At 40.6% G+C, this 19,550-nt stretch overlaps 1 protein-coding gene across 3 annotated transcripts in view; it reads left to right on the forward strand.

The window, feature by feature from the left end:
- The window catches only part of CPQ (carboxypeptidase Q), a 3,127,273-nt gene that overhangs the window by 2,286,902 nt on the left and 820,821 nt on the right, over positions 1–19,550 (forward strand). For all 3 annotated transcript variants that reach the window (XM_044065629.1, XM_044065627.1, XM_044065628.1), the window contains one exon: positions 17,408–17,499. In XM_044065629.1, coding sequence (XP_043921564.1) covers positions 17,408–17,499 — 92 coding nt within the window. The remainder of the gene's footprint in view (positions 1–17,407; positions 17,500–19,550) is intronic.

Genomic DNA, 19,550 nt, shown 5'->3' on the forward strand with positions numbered 1-19,550 from the left:
TTGCATTATTTAGTTAATTTGCAGTAGTGCCTGCACTGCCCATTGCATGCTCTTGCCATGCATTTTATTTAGAGTAGTGAAAAGGCATTATGTGAGTGGTGTGGATTCATGAGAAGACTTATGCCACCATCTGCCTGAGTTGGTGGTACATCAGTTGCATTTTAAAGATCCAGTTGCACTTAATTGTAAAGACTGGGTGCAGGAATAAAGTGAATTCTGTCTGCAAAAAAGGTAGTCATTATTAAAATACAGTTGTTTCAGAACAGTATCTTTTAAGTGTATTCATACTGCTGAAGGATTTGTTTGGATAACCACCATGAAACACATGAGCAGGTTCATCCATAAACACCTTTTTTCCATTTTTGCATCATGATCAGGTGACAATCAGAAATATGAAGACTTAAGAGCTTTTTTACCACAGCATTTGGGAAATGGATATTCTTTTGTATTTTTGTGCTTCACAGTATTCTTAACAGGTAAGAGAGTTGCCATTTAAAAAATCTGTTTTTATACAGAAGGTATTTCTCAACAGAGTAAGCTAAGTTTGTGGTGGACGTTTTATTAGGCAGACACGTAACAGAATAAATTCTTTCTGTGGGAATACCATTATTTACTTTCCTGGTACATGTTAATAAACCGCCGTGGTGCAGCGGTAGCATTGTCACCTCACAGCAAGAGGATCCCCCGTTCGATTCTCATCTGGAGCGCCCTCTGTGTGGAGTCTGCATGTCCTCCCTCGCGGTCGACTGGCATTTGAAAGACATGTGTGAAATGGGCATGCCTTTGTTGAAGGTTGGGCGTCAAGCTGGCACCTCGGCACTGTAAAAATCTACTGCCAATCATTAGCGGATCGGAGTTTCGCTGTGGCGACCCCTAACCGGGAAAAGCCGAAAGATGAACAACTTTCCCGGTACATGTTAATGGACTGAAGTTTTCATAATTTAGATTTTGTTCAGTATTCTGTAACACAAGAACTTTACAATATTGCATTTATTTATTTTGGGGTATAGTTTCTCACCAAAAGGGAATATTTTTCTAGTTGGAAAAAGTCTGCAAAGATGAAGGGTTCGAGTTGTATACTAATTGTATTATAGTATTAATTTGTAGGGATGGAAGGAAGAGAATTGCATTTCAAAAGCCTATACCAACTTTAATGTGGTCATTATAAAAATTCAGCTTTTAATATGATTGACAGGAGAGTTTTACCCCCCAAAAGTGTAAGGATTAGAGAGCGTAGATTTTCGTATAAACAAGTGGAAATTTGTGAATCTATCCAGTATAATTAAGATGACCCAAACATGTATTGAATACATAAAGGGCAACATAATGTCCATGTGTTTGTGTGCAGTGAATGTAATTTATTTTTGTCAGGTCCGTAAAGTGGCATTTGGAGATCAAAGGTTATGCTCAACGTACTAAAGGAATGAGGAAAAAACGTCGTTAAATGTTGTACAATAACTGAAACCTGCCTTAGCATTTGTCTTTATACCTGAAAGACCAAGAAGACTTAAATAATGCAGTAAAGAAATATTTGTCATCTAAAAATGATGTCAATAAAATAATTGTATCAACTTAGGTCAAGGGGGGTAATATCAGAAGCTCAAGTTTTCATATGGTAAATGGTGCCTTTAACGATTAAATCAAATAATGCACTACTGATGAGACAAGTATGCTTGTAACCCAGTTCATAGGAAGTGGATCCACAAACCAGCCTGTTTAATAAATGACTAAAGCAGTTGTGGAATAATACTGCTAAAGAGCAAGGACTGAGCAAGACAGTGTAGTTAATAATTTGAGATATCTGCCAAGCTTTTGATATGTTAATGGCAGAGAGAGAGAGAGCTGAAGAGTATGTCGTGAGTACATAGTATCCAGAATTTCTTGTATCAAAGTAAGGGGAGACCAAAAAACTTTGAGAACAGCATGCTTGGGATAGATAAGCAGATAATCAGTGTTATAAAAGTTTCTTGAATATTTATAAGCTGTATTGCAGAGTGATAGTTCATCTTATCTTTGTGAATAGTTATGTGAGGGCATTGAAAGCCAAGGATTAGTCATTCATTTAGTACCTGTAGGAAAAGTGCTGTTATGGGTAATGGAAAGATCAACAAAAATGCATAAGGCATGTCATTCGGTCCAGGCAGTGCATCTTTAAGTTCAATGTGCAGTATTTAGTTTAGATGGAAAAAATGATGAGCAGCAGCAGAGAAGAGAAGACATGATAATGCCCAGGGTAACCTAGGTAGAATGGAGTGGGAGGAGGTAATGTAAACGTCTTGTAAATAATCTGTACAATATTCATTAGTTCACTATGTGAGGTCCATAATTGTCCTGCAGTATTAAGAAGACCAGACATTCTCCTTTGTCATATTCCCAGGAAGGGATTAATAGTTTCGTTGCTTCCCTGAACTAGATCATTGTTTGTATAACCTGCTTTGTATTTCATGCAAATTACAATCATAACGGTTTCTTTTCTGGGGATTTTCTCAGTTTGTCCTGAATCAACCTGGCCTGTATATACTGTCAGGCTATATCCCAATATTGAAAAGTATGAGAAAAGTGATATCATTTTTCAAAATGTATGACTTCAGATTTTTATTTAGACTTAAAACTGAGACACTGGGTGAGTAATGATTAGTGACTGATGCGATTAGTCCATGGAGTGAGAAATTAGTGAAGATAGAGAGAGAGAGAAGATGAATCCCCCAGGTTTTTACATGGTTTGTAATCTTGTAGGTATGAATAGTTTTGGTATGCAGTGCTGAAGACTATGGGTGTCAGGTTTCAGCCACATTTCTGTAATAGCTGTAATATAAAATTGTTGTTTGGTAAAGGCATTGATTTGGTCTATTTTGTGCTTGATACTGTGGGCGTTAAGAGGGAACGGGTAATATGATGCTGTTTATTGGTTTGAGTTGAAGCATTATTAAGTTATTCTGTTTTGGGCCCAGTGTCACCTCTTACCAGAAGTATAAAGACAATGGGACTGAACTGATGAGTGATTTTGCAATGTGTAGTTTTGGTTAAATTAGAGATGCTGAGATATTCGTACCCTGATATGTTTGGATGCAAGTTGGGTGTTGGCATGGGTATGATGTAAAAGCTTACTATGGTAAGGGTAACTAGTATGCGTAGGTATTATGGAGGTGGTAGTCTGGTAATTGCTGTGGATATTTGTGAGAGGGTTGAAGGAAAATATCAGCAGGAAAATGTAAATGTATGTCATAGTTATAGGAATTTCTAGTGTAAAGTAACTAGATCAGGTTTAAATATCTAGAGAATATGAAGTATGAAGGAGGAAAGCAGTATTCCTTTAAAGGTTTACTGGGTGGGTAAAATGGGTGGTGATTTTCCAGAACAAGTGTATGTGTTTGAGGAATTGGAGTGGGAGAGGAGTGCAGGTATGTGAGATGACTGGAATGGATGGAAATAACTTCTGATTAAGTGTGAGGAGAGGGGATAAGCAAAGTGTGGAGGGAATGCGGCAGAGAAGAGCAATGGGTGAGCAGCTAGGGAGGGGTTAAAGGGTGGGAAACTAGGGGGGGTTAAATGGTGGGAAGAACACAGCAGAGTACAAGTTTCTATGGTGGCTATAAAAAGGTGGGGTCAAAAGATTACACAGGTAATGAAGTTAATAGTTGTACAAAATTATGAATGCAGATAATGGTGTATATATATTGGAAAAGATAATGGATGATATGAAGTACATCAGCAGAGAGGAGTGATGTAGAAGGAGATAAAATAAATAGTTAATTCATTAGGTGTGGTTTGTGGAGGTGGTGGTGATGTGAGAGCAAGACTCTCTCTGAGATGAACTGAACAACCTCTGCATGTTATAACATAGGAACCACCCAAGTTGTGATGTAGGTATGGGAAACTGACTCAAAAACAGCAATCTGAGAAGAATGCTAACAGTCAAGGTAATTTTACAGATTGGCTGCGTATCTGAAAATCCAGAACCTGTGCCCACCTCTTTGAGGTTAGAGGCCTTGCCTGACTGCTGCTTCCCAGAAGCAGTTGGGGACTGTTCCCCTACCCCCACGTCTGTCTCTCTGTCTTGGTGCAGTCATCCCCTTATTGTTGGCTGTTTGTATGCTTTGGACCTCTGTAACGCCTACCATCACAATGAGATCATGAGAGTCCACGATGGTTCTGCATTTTAGAGTTGGAGTCATTTATTATCATTTCCAGACTCTTCCATGTAGTCTCAGGCTGATGCACAGACTGTTACCAAACGCATGTTTGCGGCACCAGTGGATTTGAGGATGCAAGTAGCAGAAATGTTCCCATCGCTGAACGACTGGTTCCTAGTTGTGTTTTCTGTACTGAATCAAGTCTCAGTGAAGAAGTCTTTGAGTGTGTTCTGTTCTTTGGTAATGTCAAATCTCGCCAAGTGCCATGTAAAACCTGCACATTTGTATACATTTAATAGGCTGCAGTTTAGATGAAAATTGCTCTAGAGCAGGGCTCCCTGTAGACAGAATTCAGTCTCTTCAGGTGAAGGTGTTTTATATCCTCCACAATTTCCTTGTCCAACATCGAAACATTGAAATCTTGTATGCATACTTTTACATTCTCCAAGTCAAATGCTGCTGAAGTTGTGTGGAGCTCGCATAGTCCTCTGTGTTTTGGTTGCACTAGATACTGCTAGTCTGCACTGCGGGAATAGAAAGATTAAAATTTTACCGTGTTATCAAAGCTGGCATTGTAACATATTTGTAGTGACAAAACAAGAGAGAGTAGCTCTAAGCAAGCTGCATGTGAAACCTAAAAAAACACAGAGAATCAGTGATTGCAGTTTCTACACCTTAAGTCTGATGAAAATGAATTGACATATTCACAGGGCTGTTGGATAAACAGGACTAGCTGCATATTGAGGGATAAAGGCGTATGGGCATGTAGGGTTGTTACTACACTGCAAAACTGCTTTGTAATAGTGGCATTTTTGAAGGCATCATCAAACACACCAGTGTATTACAAACATAGCAGCAATTGCACTGGAGGCTGACAAATAGATTAAGTAATGCTTTTTGTCCCTGCACGTCACTATTTTAGAAGTCATAGGTTCATAGGTAGGTACTAGGCTACCTGCCCGAGGGCATTTATAAGCCAAGCCAGAGTGTGTCACCTTTCGCCGCCCCATTGATTAATTAACTGAGCCTCTGTCAAGAAGAGCCAATGAATTGATCCCAAGGGTGTATTTGCTGTTACCCATCCACTCGTCAAGGCTTTTCTTGAAGAGTGTTAGTGAGGGGCTCTGCCTAATGTAGTTAAAAATTTTGTTCCAAAGCATGGGGGAGTCTCTGTGACAGGAATCTATCCCTCCAACATGTTCTATTTATTGTTGTAGCTCGCAGTGACTTGGATTTCTTTAGGTGGAGCATGTCCATCAGTTCTGAGTTGGACATGGCTTTGTAAGTCAGGCAGAGATCACCTCTGAGTAAGCGATATGCCACGAGTACAGCCGCAGTTTTTCCAGTCGGGCTGCATAGGACATATGTTTGAGGCCAGTAATCCTCTTGGTGAGGTACTTTTGTGGTCTTTCCAGCTGTTGGAAGTGTCTTGTGAGGTACATCCCAAATGGGGCATTGTACTCTATGATGGGTCTGATGAGTGACGAGTAGAGGGGCACTATAACCTCTTTATTTCTAGATGCGAACCCTTTAGTAATTAGATGGGCTACATAGAAGGATTTCCTAACTACTTTGCCAATATGATTGTCAAAGGAGAGATTACTATCTACCTGGGCCCCCAGATCTCTTATTATCTCTTCTGTATTAAGGGGGCTGCCACCTATGTGGTAATTCATGGGTGTTTTGTTTTTCCCAAACAGGATGACTATGCATTTTTTGGCATTTAGCTTGAGACCATGACTTTGACACCAGGTGTCTGTCTCAGTAAGGCCCTTTTGGAGAATGTCTGTGTCAGCCGGAGAGTCAATTATGGCTCCCAGTTTGCAGTCATCGGTGAACTTGGTTAGCCATAGTCCTCTTGTGTTTGCCTGTACTTCTGAGAAGTATATGCCGAACAGTAACGGTCCCAAGACCGAGCCCTGTGGGACACCACTTGTGTCTGGTTTAGAGTCGGACCTGGAGCCCGCTATTCTTACTGTGTGAGTTCTGTCTGTAAGTCAGTTGGCAACCCATCTCGTGACGTAGGGGTGTATGTTCAGGCTGGTGAGTTTTTCTATAATTCCCGAGTGGGGAATGGTGTCAAAAGCCTTGGCGAGGTCAAGGTAGGCTGTGTGAACCACCTTCCCCTCATCTATGACCTTGGTGACTGTCTCGAAGAAGTCAACCAGGTTTAGTAGGCATGATCTGCCCTTAACAAAGCCGAACTGGGTCGACTCAAGTGTTTGGAGGTTCCCAATGTCTTTGTTAATGAGTTCCATGATGATGCGCTCCATAGTCTTGCAGACCAGGCTAGTCAGGCTTATGGGGCGATAGTTACCAGGGTCAATCATGGCCCCACAGGCTCCTCCTTTGTGGAGCGGAATAACCATTGCTGTCCGCCATTCTATGGGCACGTAGCCTGTGGAAAGACTGAGGTTCAACAGTGTGTTTAGGTGGGGGGGGGGTTAGTTCGTTCTGTAGTTCATGCAAGACACAGCCTGGGACACCATCTGGCCCCATTGACACTGTGCTTTTGGCTTTTGAAAGGGCTGTTTTCACCTGTGCGTCTGTGATTTCCGGGATGCTACACTTTTCTGGTATTGTTGTGGGCCCTTTTGGGGGTGAGATGGGGGTGAAGTTTGCACTGAATCTATCTGTCAGGATGTTGGCAATATCAGTAGATTCAGTATATTTTGTGCTATTTTGCACTAGCTCAGAGCATATCTGCGAGTTGCCACTTAGATTCTTGACATAGCTAAAGAAGGCTTTGTGGTTATCTTTCGAATCCTTGGCTATTTTTCTTTCGAAGTTAGTCTTGGATAATTTTATGAGGGACCTTAGTTTCTTACTGTTACTGATCAGGGATGTCTTTCCTTCTTGGGATTTGCTTTTTTTCTGAACTAGTTTCCTCCTTCTGTTGTATAGCCTGTTTATGGCAGGGGTCCACCAGACTAGTTTCCTTCTCTAAGAGGAGTGAGTCTTGGTTTTGCTAGGGATGGCACGATCCATGCATCCTTGTAGGTGCTCATAGAGTGCATTTATAAAGGTTCCTGTATCTTGGACACTGTTATCCTTTAGCGTGGGGGCTGTGAAACTTACCACCTCTGTCTTAAGTAAGGTGAAGTTTGCTATAGAAAAGTATTTCGCTGTGGTTTCCTTGGTTGTGGGTGGTGGTGTGGTGTGGACATCCAGAGTGATTAGTTTATGGTCTGATCTAACCAGTGATGGGTTGACCTCCGGTGCGGAACACCTGTCGCCCATGTTGGTGATGACCAGGTCCAATATGTTTTCACCTCTGGTAGGGGAGTTTACCAGTTGATCCAGGGCATTTGAGTTGATAAATTCCAGGAAGCGCTGGGCGTGGGAGTTTGTACTTGAATAGTTTTCCCAGTTAACGGTAGGGTAATTGAAATCGCCCCAATATCAGGGTGTTCGGTAGGACCTTCATGTTTTCCAGTGTCTTTAGAAAGGTGGAGTGGTGGTCCTGGGTCATGGAGGGTGATCTGTAGCAGGCCACAATTTGCATTGCAGATTTGCCCGATGTTAGTTGCACATGGATGATCTCAGAGGTATCATGCTGCGCCACTAACCTGGAGGTGTAGTTATCCTTGATGAATTTGGATACACCCCCTCCCTTTGTGTTTTGGTCCATGTTCTGTGGCCGAAATGTATGGTATGAGTTGTAGCCCGGTAGTGCTGGAGTGCTCTGTGGAGACCTGAACCAGGTTTCAGTTACTGCACAGATGTCGACGTTCTCCATACTGAGGAGTGCTTTGAGCGCATGCATTTTGAGATTTAAACTCCTGGCATTGAGTAGCATAACCCTCATTTTTTTATTTGTGCTGTTTACAGAGGTGGGTTTGACTTTTGAGCCTTGCTCAGAACAGAAACAGGACAACTGTCACAGAACACACTTTCAAAGTGCTATTTACTGCTGCTTTTTCAATTATGCTTAAATGGCACTAATTTGTGAGAGACTGAATTCCAGTCCATCTACTTCTCCCCTCCCCTGTAACACTTAGCTTCCCTAGCTGTCAAAGTCCTGAGGGTAATTTGAGCTCTTAAATGCAAGTCAGTACTTGCAGTGACATATGTAATCTGATTCGGGTAAATTAACCATGATGACCTTGCTTTAAAATGCCCTTCTTTGTGAAAAGTGACATTGAAGCATTCACTAATGGCCACATTGGTTTCTGGGCACAACAAAATGGAAGGGAAAATATGGTGATGTGGTTGGTATGTACAAAGATAAATGCAGGGACAGTGCAAAAGTATTTTTGAAAAATAAGTGGAATAAAAAAGTTTGTAGGCAGACAATGCATACCAGCATAGTTTGGACATGTCAATCTCTGTTTTTAAGCAGGTGAACTAATAAAGTAAGTGATACCTTAAACCTTAAATTACTACCTGAGAAACTTCATGTGAATGCAGTCAGGTAAGGCCTTGGCTGTAGTGCATCAAAAAGAAATGTCCCCTCAGTCAAAGGAAATGCTACAACAAGGGGAAAATTAGATGAGTCAAGCCCCCTACTGAGAGCTGCCAATCACAGGAATTTAGAGCTCAAATTGCCCGCAAGACTTTGACAGCTAGAGAAGCTAAGTGCTACAGGGGAGGGGAGAAGTAGGTGGACTGGAATTCAGTCTCTCATAAATTAGTGCCGTTAAAGCATAATTGAAAAAGCAGCAGTAAATAGCACTTTGAAAGTGTGTTCTGTGACATTTGCACTGCTTCTGTTTTAAGTTGTCATCCAGTAGCAGAGAATGTTACTTATACATGTAACATGTATGGAAACGACAGGAGCTTTAGGCAAAAGGTGGCTTGCATGATGTAACATTTTAGAGCCAAACACTGCGTTCTGGGATACTGAATGGCAAACTGATTTAGCAAAACCATGTCAAGATGCTAGACCCCATGTGGTCAGACTCTGGAATCATGTACAAAAATATTTAAAATGCTGTAAATAGTCCCAGAGTCCTGTTAAAATGTAGGAAACATCAAGCAATGATGAATTAAACATGTTTTTTGAGTCTGTGGGTGCGGTACTCCTTTAAAAAGGAACTGCACTGTTGTTGACTACAAACAGTACATTGCTTATCCAGGTGATCAGAGCCACACTGCAGAGTGATTCTTTCATAATCAACTTCCTTTGTCTGATAACAGCTAGGGTAGGTTGTGTGCATATGTTTATGGTCGTATGTGTGTGTGTGTGTGTGTGTGTGTGTGTGTGTGTGTGTGTGTGTGTGTGTGTGTGTGCGTGCGTGCGCGCGCATGTGTGTGTGGTGGGTTGTCTGGCTGTGTGCAGACCACATGTGCTGCCTGCTAGCACAGCATAATAGGTCACTGAACCAAGTAGTTGCTCGGACTGCCAGACTGAGTGATTCACAGCCTTGCAAAATTCCTTTTAATTAAGTGTAGCACTACATGGAATCTGCATAGGTGCATAGGTTCATAGGTAGGTACTAGGCTATTGGCCCTAGGGCCTATATAAGCCTAGCCAAAAAATGTACCCTGGCTTTCGCCACCCAAGAAAATTATTTTCCTGTGCCACTGTCGAGCAGAGCCACAGAAGTGAATTTCCCATTTCCCATCCAATCATCAAGATTTTTCTTGAAGAGTGCTAATGAGGAGCTCTGTTTGACATAGATAGGTAGTCTGTTCCAGAGTATGGGAAGTCTCTGGGACAGGAATCTATCCCTCCAGCATGTTCTGTTTATTGTGGTGACAAGGTTTAGGTCCCTAAAGCATGTAGCTCGGATGGATTGGGATTTCTTTAAGTGGAGCATGTCCAACAGCTCTGGGTTTGACATAGCTTTGTATGTTAGGCAGAGATCGCCTCTGAGTAGGCGATATGCGATGGAGTAAAGCTGGAGTTTTTTTGAGACGGTCTACGTAGGGCATCTGTTTGAGGCCAGTAATCCTCTTTGTGAGGTATTTCTGTGGCCTTTCCAGTTGTTGTAGATGTCTTGTGAGGTACATACCAAAAGGGCCATTGTACTCTATAATGGGTCTAATGAGTGATGAGTAGAGAGGAACAATGACCTCTTTTTTCCTGGATGAGAAACCTTTTGTGATGAGGTTTGCCACGTAGAGGGATTTCCTGACTATTGTGGCGATGTGATTATCAAAGGAGAGACTACTGTCCACCTGTGTCCCAAGGTCTCTTATTACATTTTCGGCATTAAGTTGACTACCAGCTATGTGGTAGTTCATGGGTACAGAGTTTTTACCAAAGGGGATGACAATACACTTTTTGGCATTGAGCTTCAGGCCATGGCTTTGACACCAGGTATCTGTCTCAATGAGGCCCTTTTATAGTTTGTCCACATCGTTAGGAGTTTCAATTATGGCTCCTAGTTTGCAGTCATCTGCAAACTTTGTTAGCCAAAGACCTTCTGTGTTAGCCTGCACTTCAGAGAAGTAGATGCCAAACAGGAGAGGACCCAGGACTGAACCCTGTGGTACTCCACTTGTCACTGGTCTGAAGTCGGATTTGGAATCCGCTACTTTCACAGTGTGGGTTCTGTCCGTGAGCCAGTTGGCAACCCATCTTGTGACATAAGGATTTATATCTAGTTTAGTGAGCTTATCTATAATGAATGTGAATCACATTTTAAAGCAAGAGTACAACCTGGCTTATGTGAGCCGCACGAGTTGCACTGCTGTGTCTTTCTTTATGTACCCAAATCAAATTCTGTAACACAGTTATTTAGGAGTTCCTTTTGGTCTTGTCTGAACATGAGCCTGTCTCCAATAGGGCTAACAGAACATAGGTAGACAGATAGATAGATAGATAGATAGATAGCTAGATAGATAGATAGATAGATAGATAGACACATCCATTCATACATACATGTACAAAGTAAAATAAACTCACATTTATGAAAAATAAATCATGATGCACAGATCTGTACAGTCTACTTAAGACTTTAGCAAGGCATATGACTCAATGATCCATGGCAGAGCTGTGTGGTGATATACTAATAAATTAGCATCTCTTGGGTAATACAGGTGGAGGAAGAGCTTGTAGGTAAATGCTGATAAGTAAAGGCAGATGACAAACTGGGTGATCCTAGTCACCTGGGTAAAAAATGTTTCAAGAAATCTGTGTTAGATCCCCATTTGTTTGCTTATGGATGCAGGGGTAGCATCTAATGGCAATGTGATAAAATATGCAGATAATCTAAAGTTTCAGACTTTTGAATCAGATATCATCAGTTTTCTCAAGTGAAGCTATGAGAGTTTTACAGGTATGCTAAGTTAAAATATGTGAGTTGTCAGTTAAGCATAATGTGTCAAAACATGGGCAAAGCCAAACTTTGTATGTTTAGAAATTTGTCTGGATGCAAAATACGAGAGTTTTTTTTTTTCAAAGATCCAACACAACAATGATTTAGGCTCAATAACTGACATAAAACGTGAAGATGAAATTGCTAAAGTGTGCATGGATGCATTAAGGCTGTGCATGTACTTGTTAACTGTAATTTCATGTAAGACTTATGCTCTCCTAATGTCATCTACATCATATTCTCTCTTAATGTATTATTCACAGTCCTTATCAGAAGCTAGCTTGAATGTGGTTCTTTCATTTGGCCACCATTTAGGAAGAAATGTATCACATATCATGAGTAAATACAACATCATTTCAGCAAAACATCAGTAGCTTAAGGCACATTACCTAAATCCTATATAGGTAGATTTAGATCCTTCCATCCATTCTCTCTGAAGTAGAGGTAGCTAAAAGAGGACCATTTCAGAATGAATGTCTTTTCAGATATTTATATCTGGAAAAAAAGTTCTGTCAAGCAGAATTTAGGATGTTAGACTTTAAGACTCTCAGGTTGTTAGGCTTTGTAATCGCTTTCTAGCTGATCTGTAACAGATCACGTTACAGTTGTTTGTTTGTCTTTCATCGTTTCCCGGTTAGGGGTCGCCACAGCGGAACTCCGGTCCACTAATGATTGGCAGTAGATTTTCACGAACGCCAAGGTGCCAGCTCGATGTTCAACCTTCAGCGAAGGCACACCCATTTACGCATGTCTTTCGAACACCCACCCAACCACAGGGAGGACATGCAGACTCCACACAGAAGGCACTCCCCGCACTCCAGCTGAGAATCGAATGGGAGAACCTCTTGCTGTGAGGCAACAACGCTATCGCTGCACCACTGCGGACGTTACAATATACTTTTAAAATAAGACTTGATTGCTGCTGGTTGATGAAAAATTATGTAACTAAATGTGAAGACAGACATGTGACGATTCAGTCATTTGCTTAACAAGAATGAATGAGTGAATGAATTAATGTTTTCATGAATTCTGCACTTTTTATGATACAATAAGAAGTATGTATTGTCAATGGCTAACCCTCGTCTACCTTCTACATTGTTGCTGATACTTGTTGTCCAAGGTGTACTCTCGCCCATGTTTCACCATGGTGCTGATGGTACTTCCCCAGAGGGGGGACTCCCTTCCAACTCATAGTGTAGCAATGATAACATTACAGTTGTTATGTTATGCCAGAATGTGGAGTACCAAAAGAAGTTTTGAATATGCTGCATTGCCCACTCATTTACATGTATTTATCATGGCACTGGATTGACATGGAGTATGTATATGATGTAAAAGCTGTGTAGAGATGCATAGGCCTCATGGAGTCTGGACACTCGAGTACAGTTACATGAAGGAAATGGTAGACATGAGTGCACAATGCTGCATGCACTCTTTGCTCTAAAGGCAAGAGTGAACTAGTCGAATTACTATGCTCTATAAGAGAGAGGATCTGCAGCAACTGTGGACTCAGGATATTACTGTATCAAATGCTGTTGACTCCAGCAGTAAACCTCCTGTACTGCCCATTTTCAGGAAGGATTCAGTTTTGGTTACTACCTTTAGGATAATTTGCAGCCTGTCATAATGCTCCCTTGTTTTGTTTTTGTGCTATGATATTTTGTATGGACGTAGACAGTGTGAGTTCCATATGCTTGCAGGCTCCATGACAATGCAAACATAACGAGGTAGGGTTTCAGAACAGGACACCTCCATATGGTTATTATTAGCATGAGTCAAAAAGGTTTAACGTTGTAACAGTCTGTTTCATTATTTATACCTCTTACCAGCTATCATGAATCCTGACAGGAAAAACACTTCATTTCTTGAAGGACTTTAATCTTCAGATGTAGTGGTTCTCTGAAGATGTTGGCGTACTTATGGACTTAGAATCTAAGACGTTAAGTATTTGCAATTTTTTACCTAAAGTATTTTCAGGAGTTCCATATAACCTTTACTTTTTCCTTTATTATTTGTAACAGTCGGTGTGATCGATATCAAGTTCATAAGAACGTCCTAGTGCCTGAAACCCCAAAGTACCTGCTACTAATTCATGCAGCTCTAGTGTTCAAATCTACAGCACCATTATAGCTTTCCCAGTTGCCTTTACTGAAATACGAGATACAAAGTAATTTAAGCTGTGCGACTGACAAAGATGTAATAAAATAGCTAACTGGACCATACCTATTTTACTGCACAACCTTGTCTGAAATACTTTGGTTGTGGTTAGTTGAGTCATGGAGGGTATCGGCCTTTCAGTGGGCATGTCCTTAATATGTCCAATTTCAGTAATCCATTGTGTGTGCCATTCCTGTTAATCCTGAACAGCCCATTTTCATGAAGGATTGAGTTTTGGTTAGTACCTTTAGTATGCCTTCCAGTCTATCATAATGCTCCTTTCTTTTGTTTTTGTCCACAGAATTGTGAAAACTGAGGTAATAAGCCCAGTTGCTGGAGCTGCTTTGACTTTTTCCTCTTTCATCAGGAAGTATGTAACACGTTTCTTCTCTGTAATGAAGAATTGGTATAAGTCCCACAATTAGTGAATCAGCTGCTTCATTTTACCTTGATTTATACTGCAACATTACAGTGGAATCCATATTTCTTTTTTAATTAGCAAATCACTTTGCTTATTACATTATGCTACAAACAAGGATAAACTTTAAATTATTGCACAGTAACTCCTCAAAACAGACCCAATATCACTAGCAGTTATACAGACTTTTTGTTTTAAAGTAATTGTTTAAAACATGGACTCATCAATATTAATTGAAGTGTAGCATGAGCATAATGCACTGTGCACATTTTTGTTGCATCTGTTTGCCCGTGTAACACTTGGCTTATATTGGTAAGCACCACAGCTCTACCACCTAAGCAGTATTAAAATCAGTCTCATTTACTGTTGTAGATCTTCTGACTGGATGGTTTGTGAGCAAATTCTAAGATGATAAACACATTGCTGTTAGGGTAACTGGGGTCAGGTAGTAAGCCTGAATATTTACTGAGGTGAATGTGAAGTTTTTAGTGAGGCATTTGCAGATTCCTGGTGCTTGTCAGGTTTCAGGAGAACCCTAGCACTGGACACAAGACATAGGAAGCATGTCTCTTGTGGCCAGAAGGGAGACAGTTAAATCAGCACACACTGTCTCTTACTCGGCTCTAGCTTGTAGTAGGCTACAGAGGAAATGGTGAAAATAAAAATTAAACAGGGTAGCTAAGGGTTTGCAGACATCCGCTGCGGGAGTTGTGTTAGGGTGCTGTTTTTGTTTGCTGTTGGTTGTAAATGTAAAAAAGTCTATCATTAGAATAATAAGCATAAATCCAAACTTTGCTGTTGATGTCAGATGGCTGCTAGAAAGCCAGTGACAGCCAGCTTTACTGATAAGTGCATAGCCATTGATATAGTTGGCTCATAGTACTAGCAACTTTATTACAGTATTTCAGTATGATAGTGGAGAAGGGCCCTGACATCAAGACCTGTGCCAAAATTACAAAGACTGCCATGTCTTAAACATGGGGACCAGATAAGTATGTTATGAGAAAGAAGGCAAAATCCTGGACCTCATGCCTGGGAAGGGTCTCAGAAAGTGATTGAGGGTAGCAGACAAAGGGTCATAATTTTTGGCCCTGACCAGGGCTGCAGGTGCATACAAACTGGAGAGATGATGATGTAAACACAGCACAGCCAGCCTTCCCTAACAAATAGGGGAGGGGGATGAAGACATGAGACATACCACTTATGGCTGGGGCGAATGTTAGCCAAGAGCCCAGCATTTTTATATTCTCTTTTTTCCCCATTGCCCGCCAGCTATCAGCCATCATGACCATTCACTCATCCTTCTTCTTTGGGTGAGAGCCATTTGTGGGATACCATCATCCATGTAACCATTAGGGCTATGCTTACTAGCCCTTACCCTCATCACAGGCAGCTGACACTCATACTCAGATGTGTGAAGGCTTGCAGTACCTTCCTGTCATGCATGTACATTCCCACACAGTTTCACTGATGTCTGTTCTTCAGTACGTAGGTGTCCCCATTGCAGCAGGCCAACCCTCTGACCTCTCCCCAGGATGAATAAGTTGGCATTAGGCACTAAATCCCACTCTGTCTTGCCATCTCTTTCAACACCATGAGTGACGATTGATCCGAAAGCATTCAAGTCTCAGGGCTTTTACCCCTCACTGTTGAGACAACTGAAGAGTCCAGCCTTGGTCGGATTTCTACAGTTACAGTGATTCATAGATTAACAGAGTTTACAAGCTCAAACCAGTCAATAAGACCAGAAGATAAACTTATGACAACCCATCAGATTGTCATGGTTTGCCTCAGAGGAAGTGAGAGTATCACTCTGTTTTACGTCTAATGGAAGACTGTTCCAAGATGAAGGAATGGTTGAATAATAAGTCTGTCTGTCCAACATGGCTTATTTATTTGTTGCTAGAGATTCAAGTGTCTAGTTTAAGTATTTGTGCAGCCATTTGGTTTGAGGAGGTATAGGGGAATCAAGGAGGGTTGGGTTCTTAACAGCACAGAGTGTTAGACAAAAATCACCATGCAGTAGTTCCAAGCCCTGTCTTGGTGTCTTAATTGTCTTTAACCCAATGATCGTATTTAGTTAGGAGCTTCTGGAGTCTTTAACTGCACATATTCTAATATTGTCCTGATTAGAACAGGATATAGACAAATGGAAGCTTTGTTTGAGTATGATGAAATACCTTTAGTTATTAATTGTGCTAGAGAAGGATTTCCTGACTGTTGTGACTACATAGTGGTCAAAGGATAGAAAGCTGTCTCTAAAGATGCTGAGATCTCTGACAAACATTTCAGTCTGGAGTGTGGTGCTCTTTGTACTGTAAGCTGTTCTCAAGAGTTGGTTACAAAGGTGACAGCTATAATTCATTGCACTCAATTTCATAGGATCATAAGTAGTTAATAAGCAGGTAGTCCAGGAGGTCATTGAAAAGCCTAACACCAATTTCTCAATTGACTCAAAACACTTTCTCATTAAGTGACTTACTCAGTCTCATAGTAGGCAAATAGTGGCTGAACAAGTTGTATTTACTTATTTATTTTTATTGAGTTAGTCCAAGAGTGCCATTGTTTTTTTAGGGGAGTTTTGATGTGGTGTTCCTACTAACTAGGGGAATTTGGCTAATGTACCAGGGAACTTCCCCTATTCTTTTCTGTAAGTGCCATCAAATCTTTTATGAGTGCAGCAGTAAAGTGTCAGTAATGGGAGAATGAATCCAATCAGCTGGGGTAGGAATAGAACCCACAGCATTCTGATTTTCTAGCACCAAAGGTGAGTGTGATTCCTGTTGAATGCCTGACCCTGCATTACAATGTTATTCTTGATGGGATTGGAGCTGTTGTCATGGTCAGTTTATTTTCATAGGTTTATCAGCCAATTTTACTTTTATTTTTTAACAGACATGTACAAACATGTGAAAGTTCAGACATTACAGTAACCATATTTATTAAGCCTACAGTGAAGGGTTGAAACCTGAAAAGGCTACTGTGCCAAAGCCCAGGAATGAACCAGGGACTCTTAGACTAGATTTTCAGTCTAACTCTCTCCCCACTGAGCTATTTCAGCTCTTTTTTTAAGCGTACTTGTAATACGCTGCTGCTTTGTATGGTTTAACCCTGGCTGCAGTGATATTGTATCAGATGCTGACCAAATGACAATGTCCAAATTGTAGTGTTTTGCAAATTTAGTTAGCCACATGCGTAGGATTTATGAAACTGCCATATTGTATCAATGTGGTAATCTAAATCTTTGGATAAGGGTTCCATATATATAAATGAACAATTTTTTTACCAATGTAAAAGACATTTTTTCTTCACAATGTTTGTATGAAATGGCTGTGCATACACTGTTTATAGTAAATATCACTACGTTAAGAAAAACAAATACAGCTTTGTTAGTGGCTTACACTGACTTGTGCATTTCATGCTTATTTTTCCAGGTCTTCGTCCAAAGAGGACACTTCGTCTGGTTCTGTGGACAGGAGAAGAACAAGGTGGCGTTGGTGCTAGTCAGTACTACCAGCTACATAAGGTATTCATTTTGGAACGTAAAACATCAAGGATTGGCAGTAGAATTCTACTGGCTGTTGCATTTGCTAAAGAACCAATTGTACTGGCTGTTGCATTTGCTAAAGAACCACCTTTTGATTAACAAAAAGAAAGATACATAGTGAGTAATGTTAACGAAAGAGTGAATGCCAGTGAGTTAGGCTCAGTACTGGAGGTAGCTCTGTTTATGGATTTATTTATTTCATTTGTTTACTGGGAAAGTCTGACTGGGTACAAAAGACTCTTCTCAGCAGAGCTCGAGGAAAACATAGAACAGATACAGTCATGTAGGATTATATAAAATGAGTACAGGTACCATTTCAACATGATGTTAAATACAAAATAGATCCATAGCTAAATACTAGGTTAACTACCCTGAAGGGCCATTTTGAGCATAGCCAATAAACTGAGGATAGAATAAAGTCCTATACCTTGTGTCTATGAGGTAAGATCAGTAACCATTATGCCAAACCCACCCCACATAGATAAACATGACAGCTAATGTACAATAACTTAAGATACATACAGACATGAAGTCATTTAAAACATTTGTGTAAGAGATGTATAAAATAGGTTTCATACATTCACAATACAGCTACAGTACAACCACAAGAGAGTAAATTAAATATTGTCTAAAGTAGTAGGAAAGTAGTTGCATCAGGTAAGTAAGAACGTTGCATTTCACTGTAGTCACTACTCATTGTTTATAGTGTGAGTATGGCTCAATTAATACTTCTAACAAAGCTGTGGCCACTGGTACTGTTTTGAGGAGGTTTACCTGGACTGGCTGCATTCTGAGAACCTCCAAGATGAGAAAAATAGGATTTTTAATTTTCCTTTGGGTGGAGTTTTAGTTTTTGGTTCCTCTGCTGAAAAGGTAATCGAAAATTGTGATGAAAGTGGTAAGCCAATAACTGGAATCTGCAAGATTTTTCAGCCCTCTTTTTCCAAATTTTCTATGGGATTCCAAAACCATTCATCCAATTTTGGCTAAAAAGAAATGGCAGGGAAGTCCCAAAAATAATTCAGGAACCTCCTATAACCAAAGACAGTCCAACAAGTCAGAATGTCTAACTAAGTTGTATAGAAAATACCACAGTAATGTGGTACATCAACAAACAAGGGGGAACCAGGTTGTATCCCCTTTTCAGAGTAGTCCTGTTAGCTTGGGATATAGCTTATCAGCACAATCTCATTCGACAGGCATCTTACATTCCATTAGAACAGACCCTCCCAAATGGAAACCAGATCAGGGAGTCTTACAAGATTTGATCCATCTGTGGGGAGTTCCTCCGGTAGACCTATTTGCCTTCTCTCTGAACAATCATCTGGCAAGATTTTGCTGCAGGACTCCATACAAGAAGGCCTGGAAGACAGATGTCTTTTCCTTTCCATTGACAGGAATATTCCTGTAAGCTTTTCCACTCTTTCCACTAATATTCAGGGTATTTCCAGAGACTCAGAATGAGTCCCCCAAAGTTGTTGTGGTGACTCCCTCCTGGCCTAAGCAGCAGTTGTTCTTCCTTCTTTTGGAAGTGGCCAGGGTAATTACCATAAGCTTCCTCACAAAATGGATCTACTTATACAAGATCAAGGGTATTTGATGCACACCTACCCCAAGCAACTTCAACTGACTGCCTGGATGATAGGTTCTTAACTCCCTTTAGACTCTTGTTTACTGAGGATGTTCACTAATGGAGACAAGAAAGCCTACTACTAGAAAATCATATATTAGGAAACGGAAAAGGTTTTCTAATTGGTGCCAACAACATAACCAACACCCATTCATGTGTAGTTGTTCTCTAGTTTTACAATATTGATGTGAGCTACTATCCTGTGGCCTTTCTTACCCTATATCAATATTCATTTATCAGCCATATATAAAGTCTGCCTATGGATCCTCTTCTTTCAGTTCAGTGCATTCTCATGTCAAAAAGTTTTTGAAAGGGGTTTTGCATAAGAGGCCTCCAAGAAAATTGGTCACTCCTCCTTGGGGTCTTAATTTTGTTTTAGAGAAGCTAACACTTGCTCCAT

The sequence above is a fragment of the Protopterus annectens genome, chromosome 3.part0, assembly GCF_019279795.1.
Source record: "Protopterus annectens isolate FY-2018-M chromosome 3.part0, PAN1.0, whole genome shotgun sequence".
Taxonomy (NCBI): Eukaryota; Metazoa; Chordata; order Ceratodontiformes; family Protopteridae; genus Protopterus; species Protopterus annectens.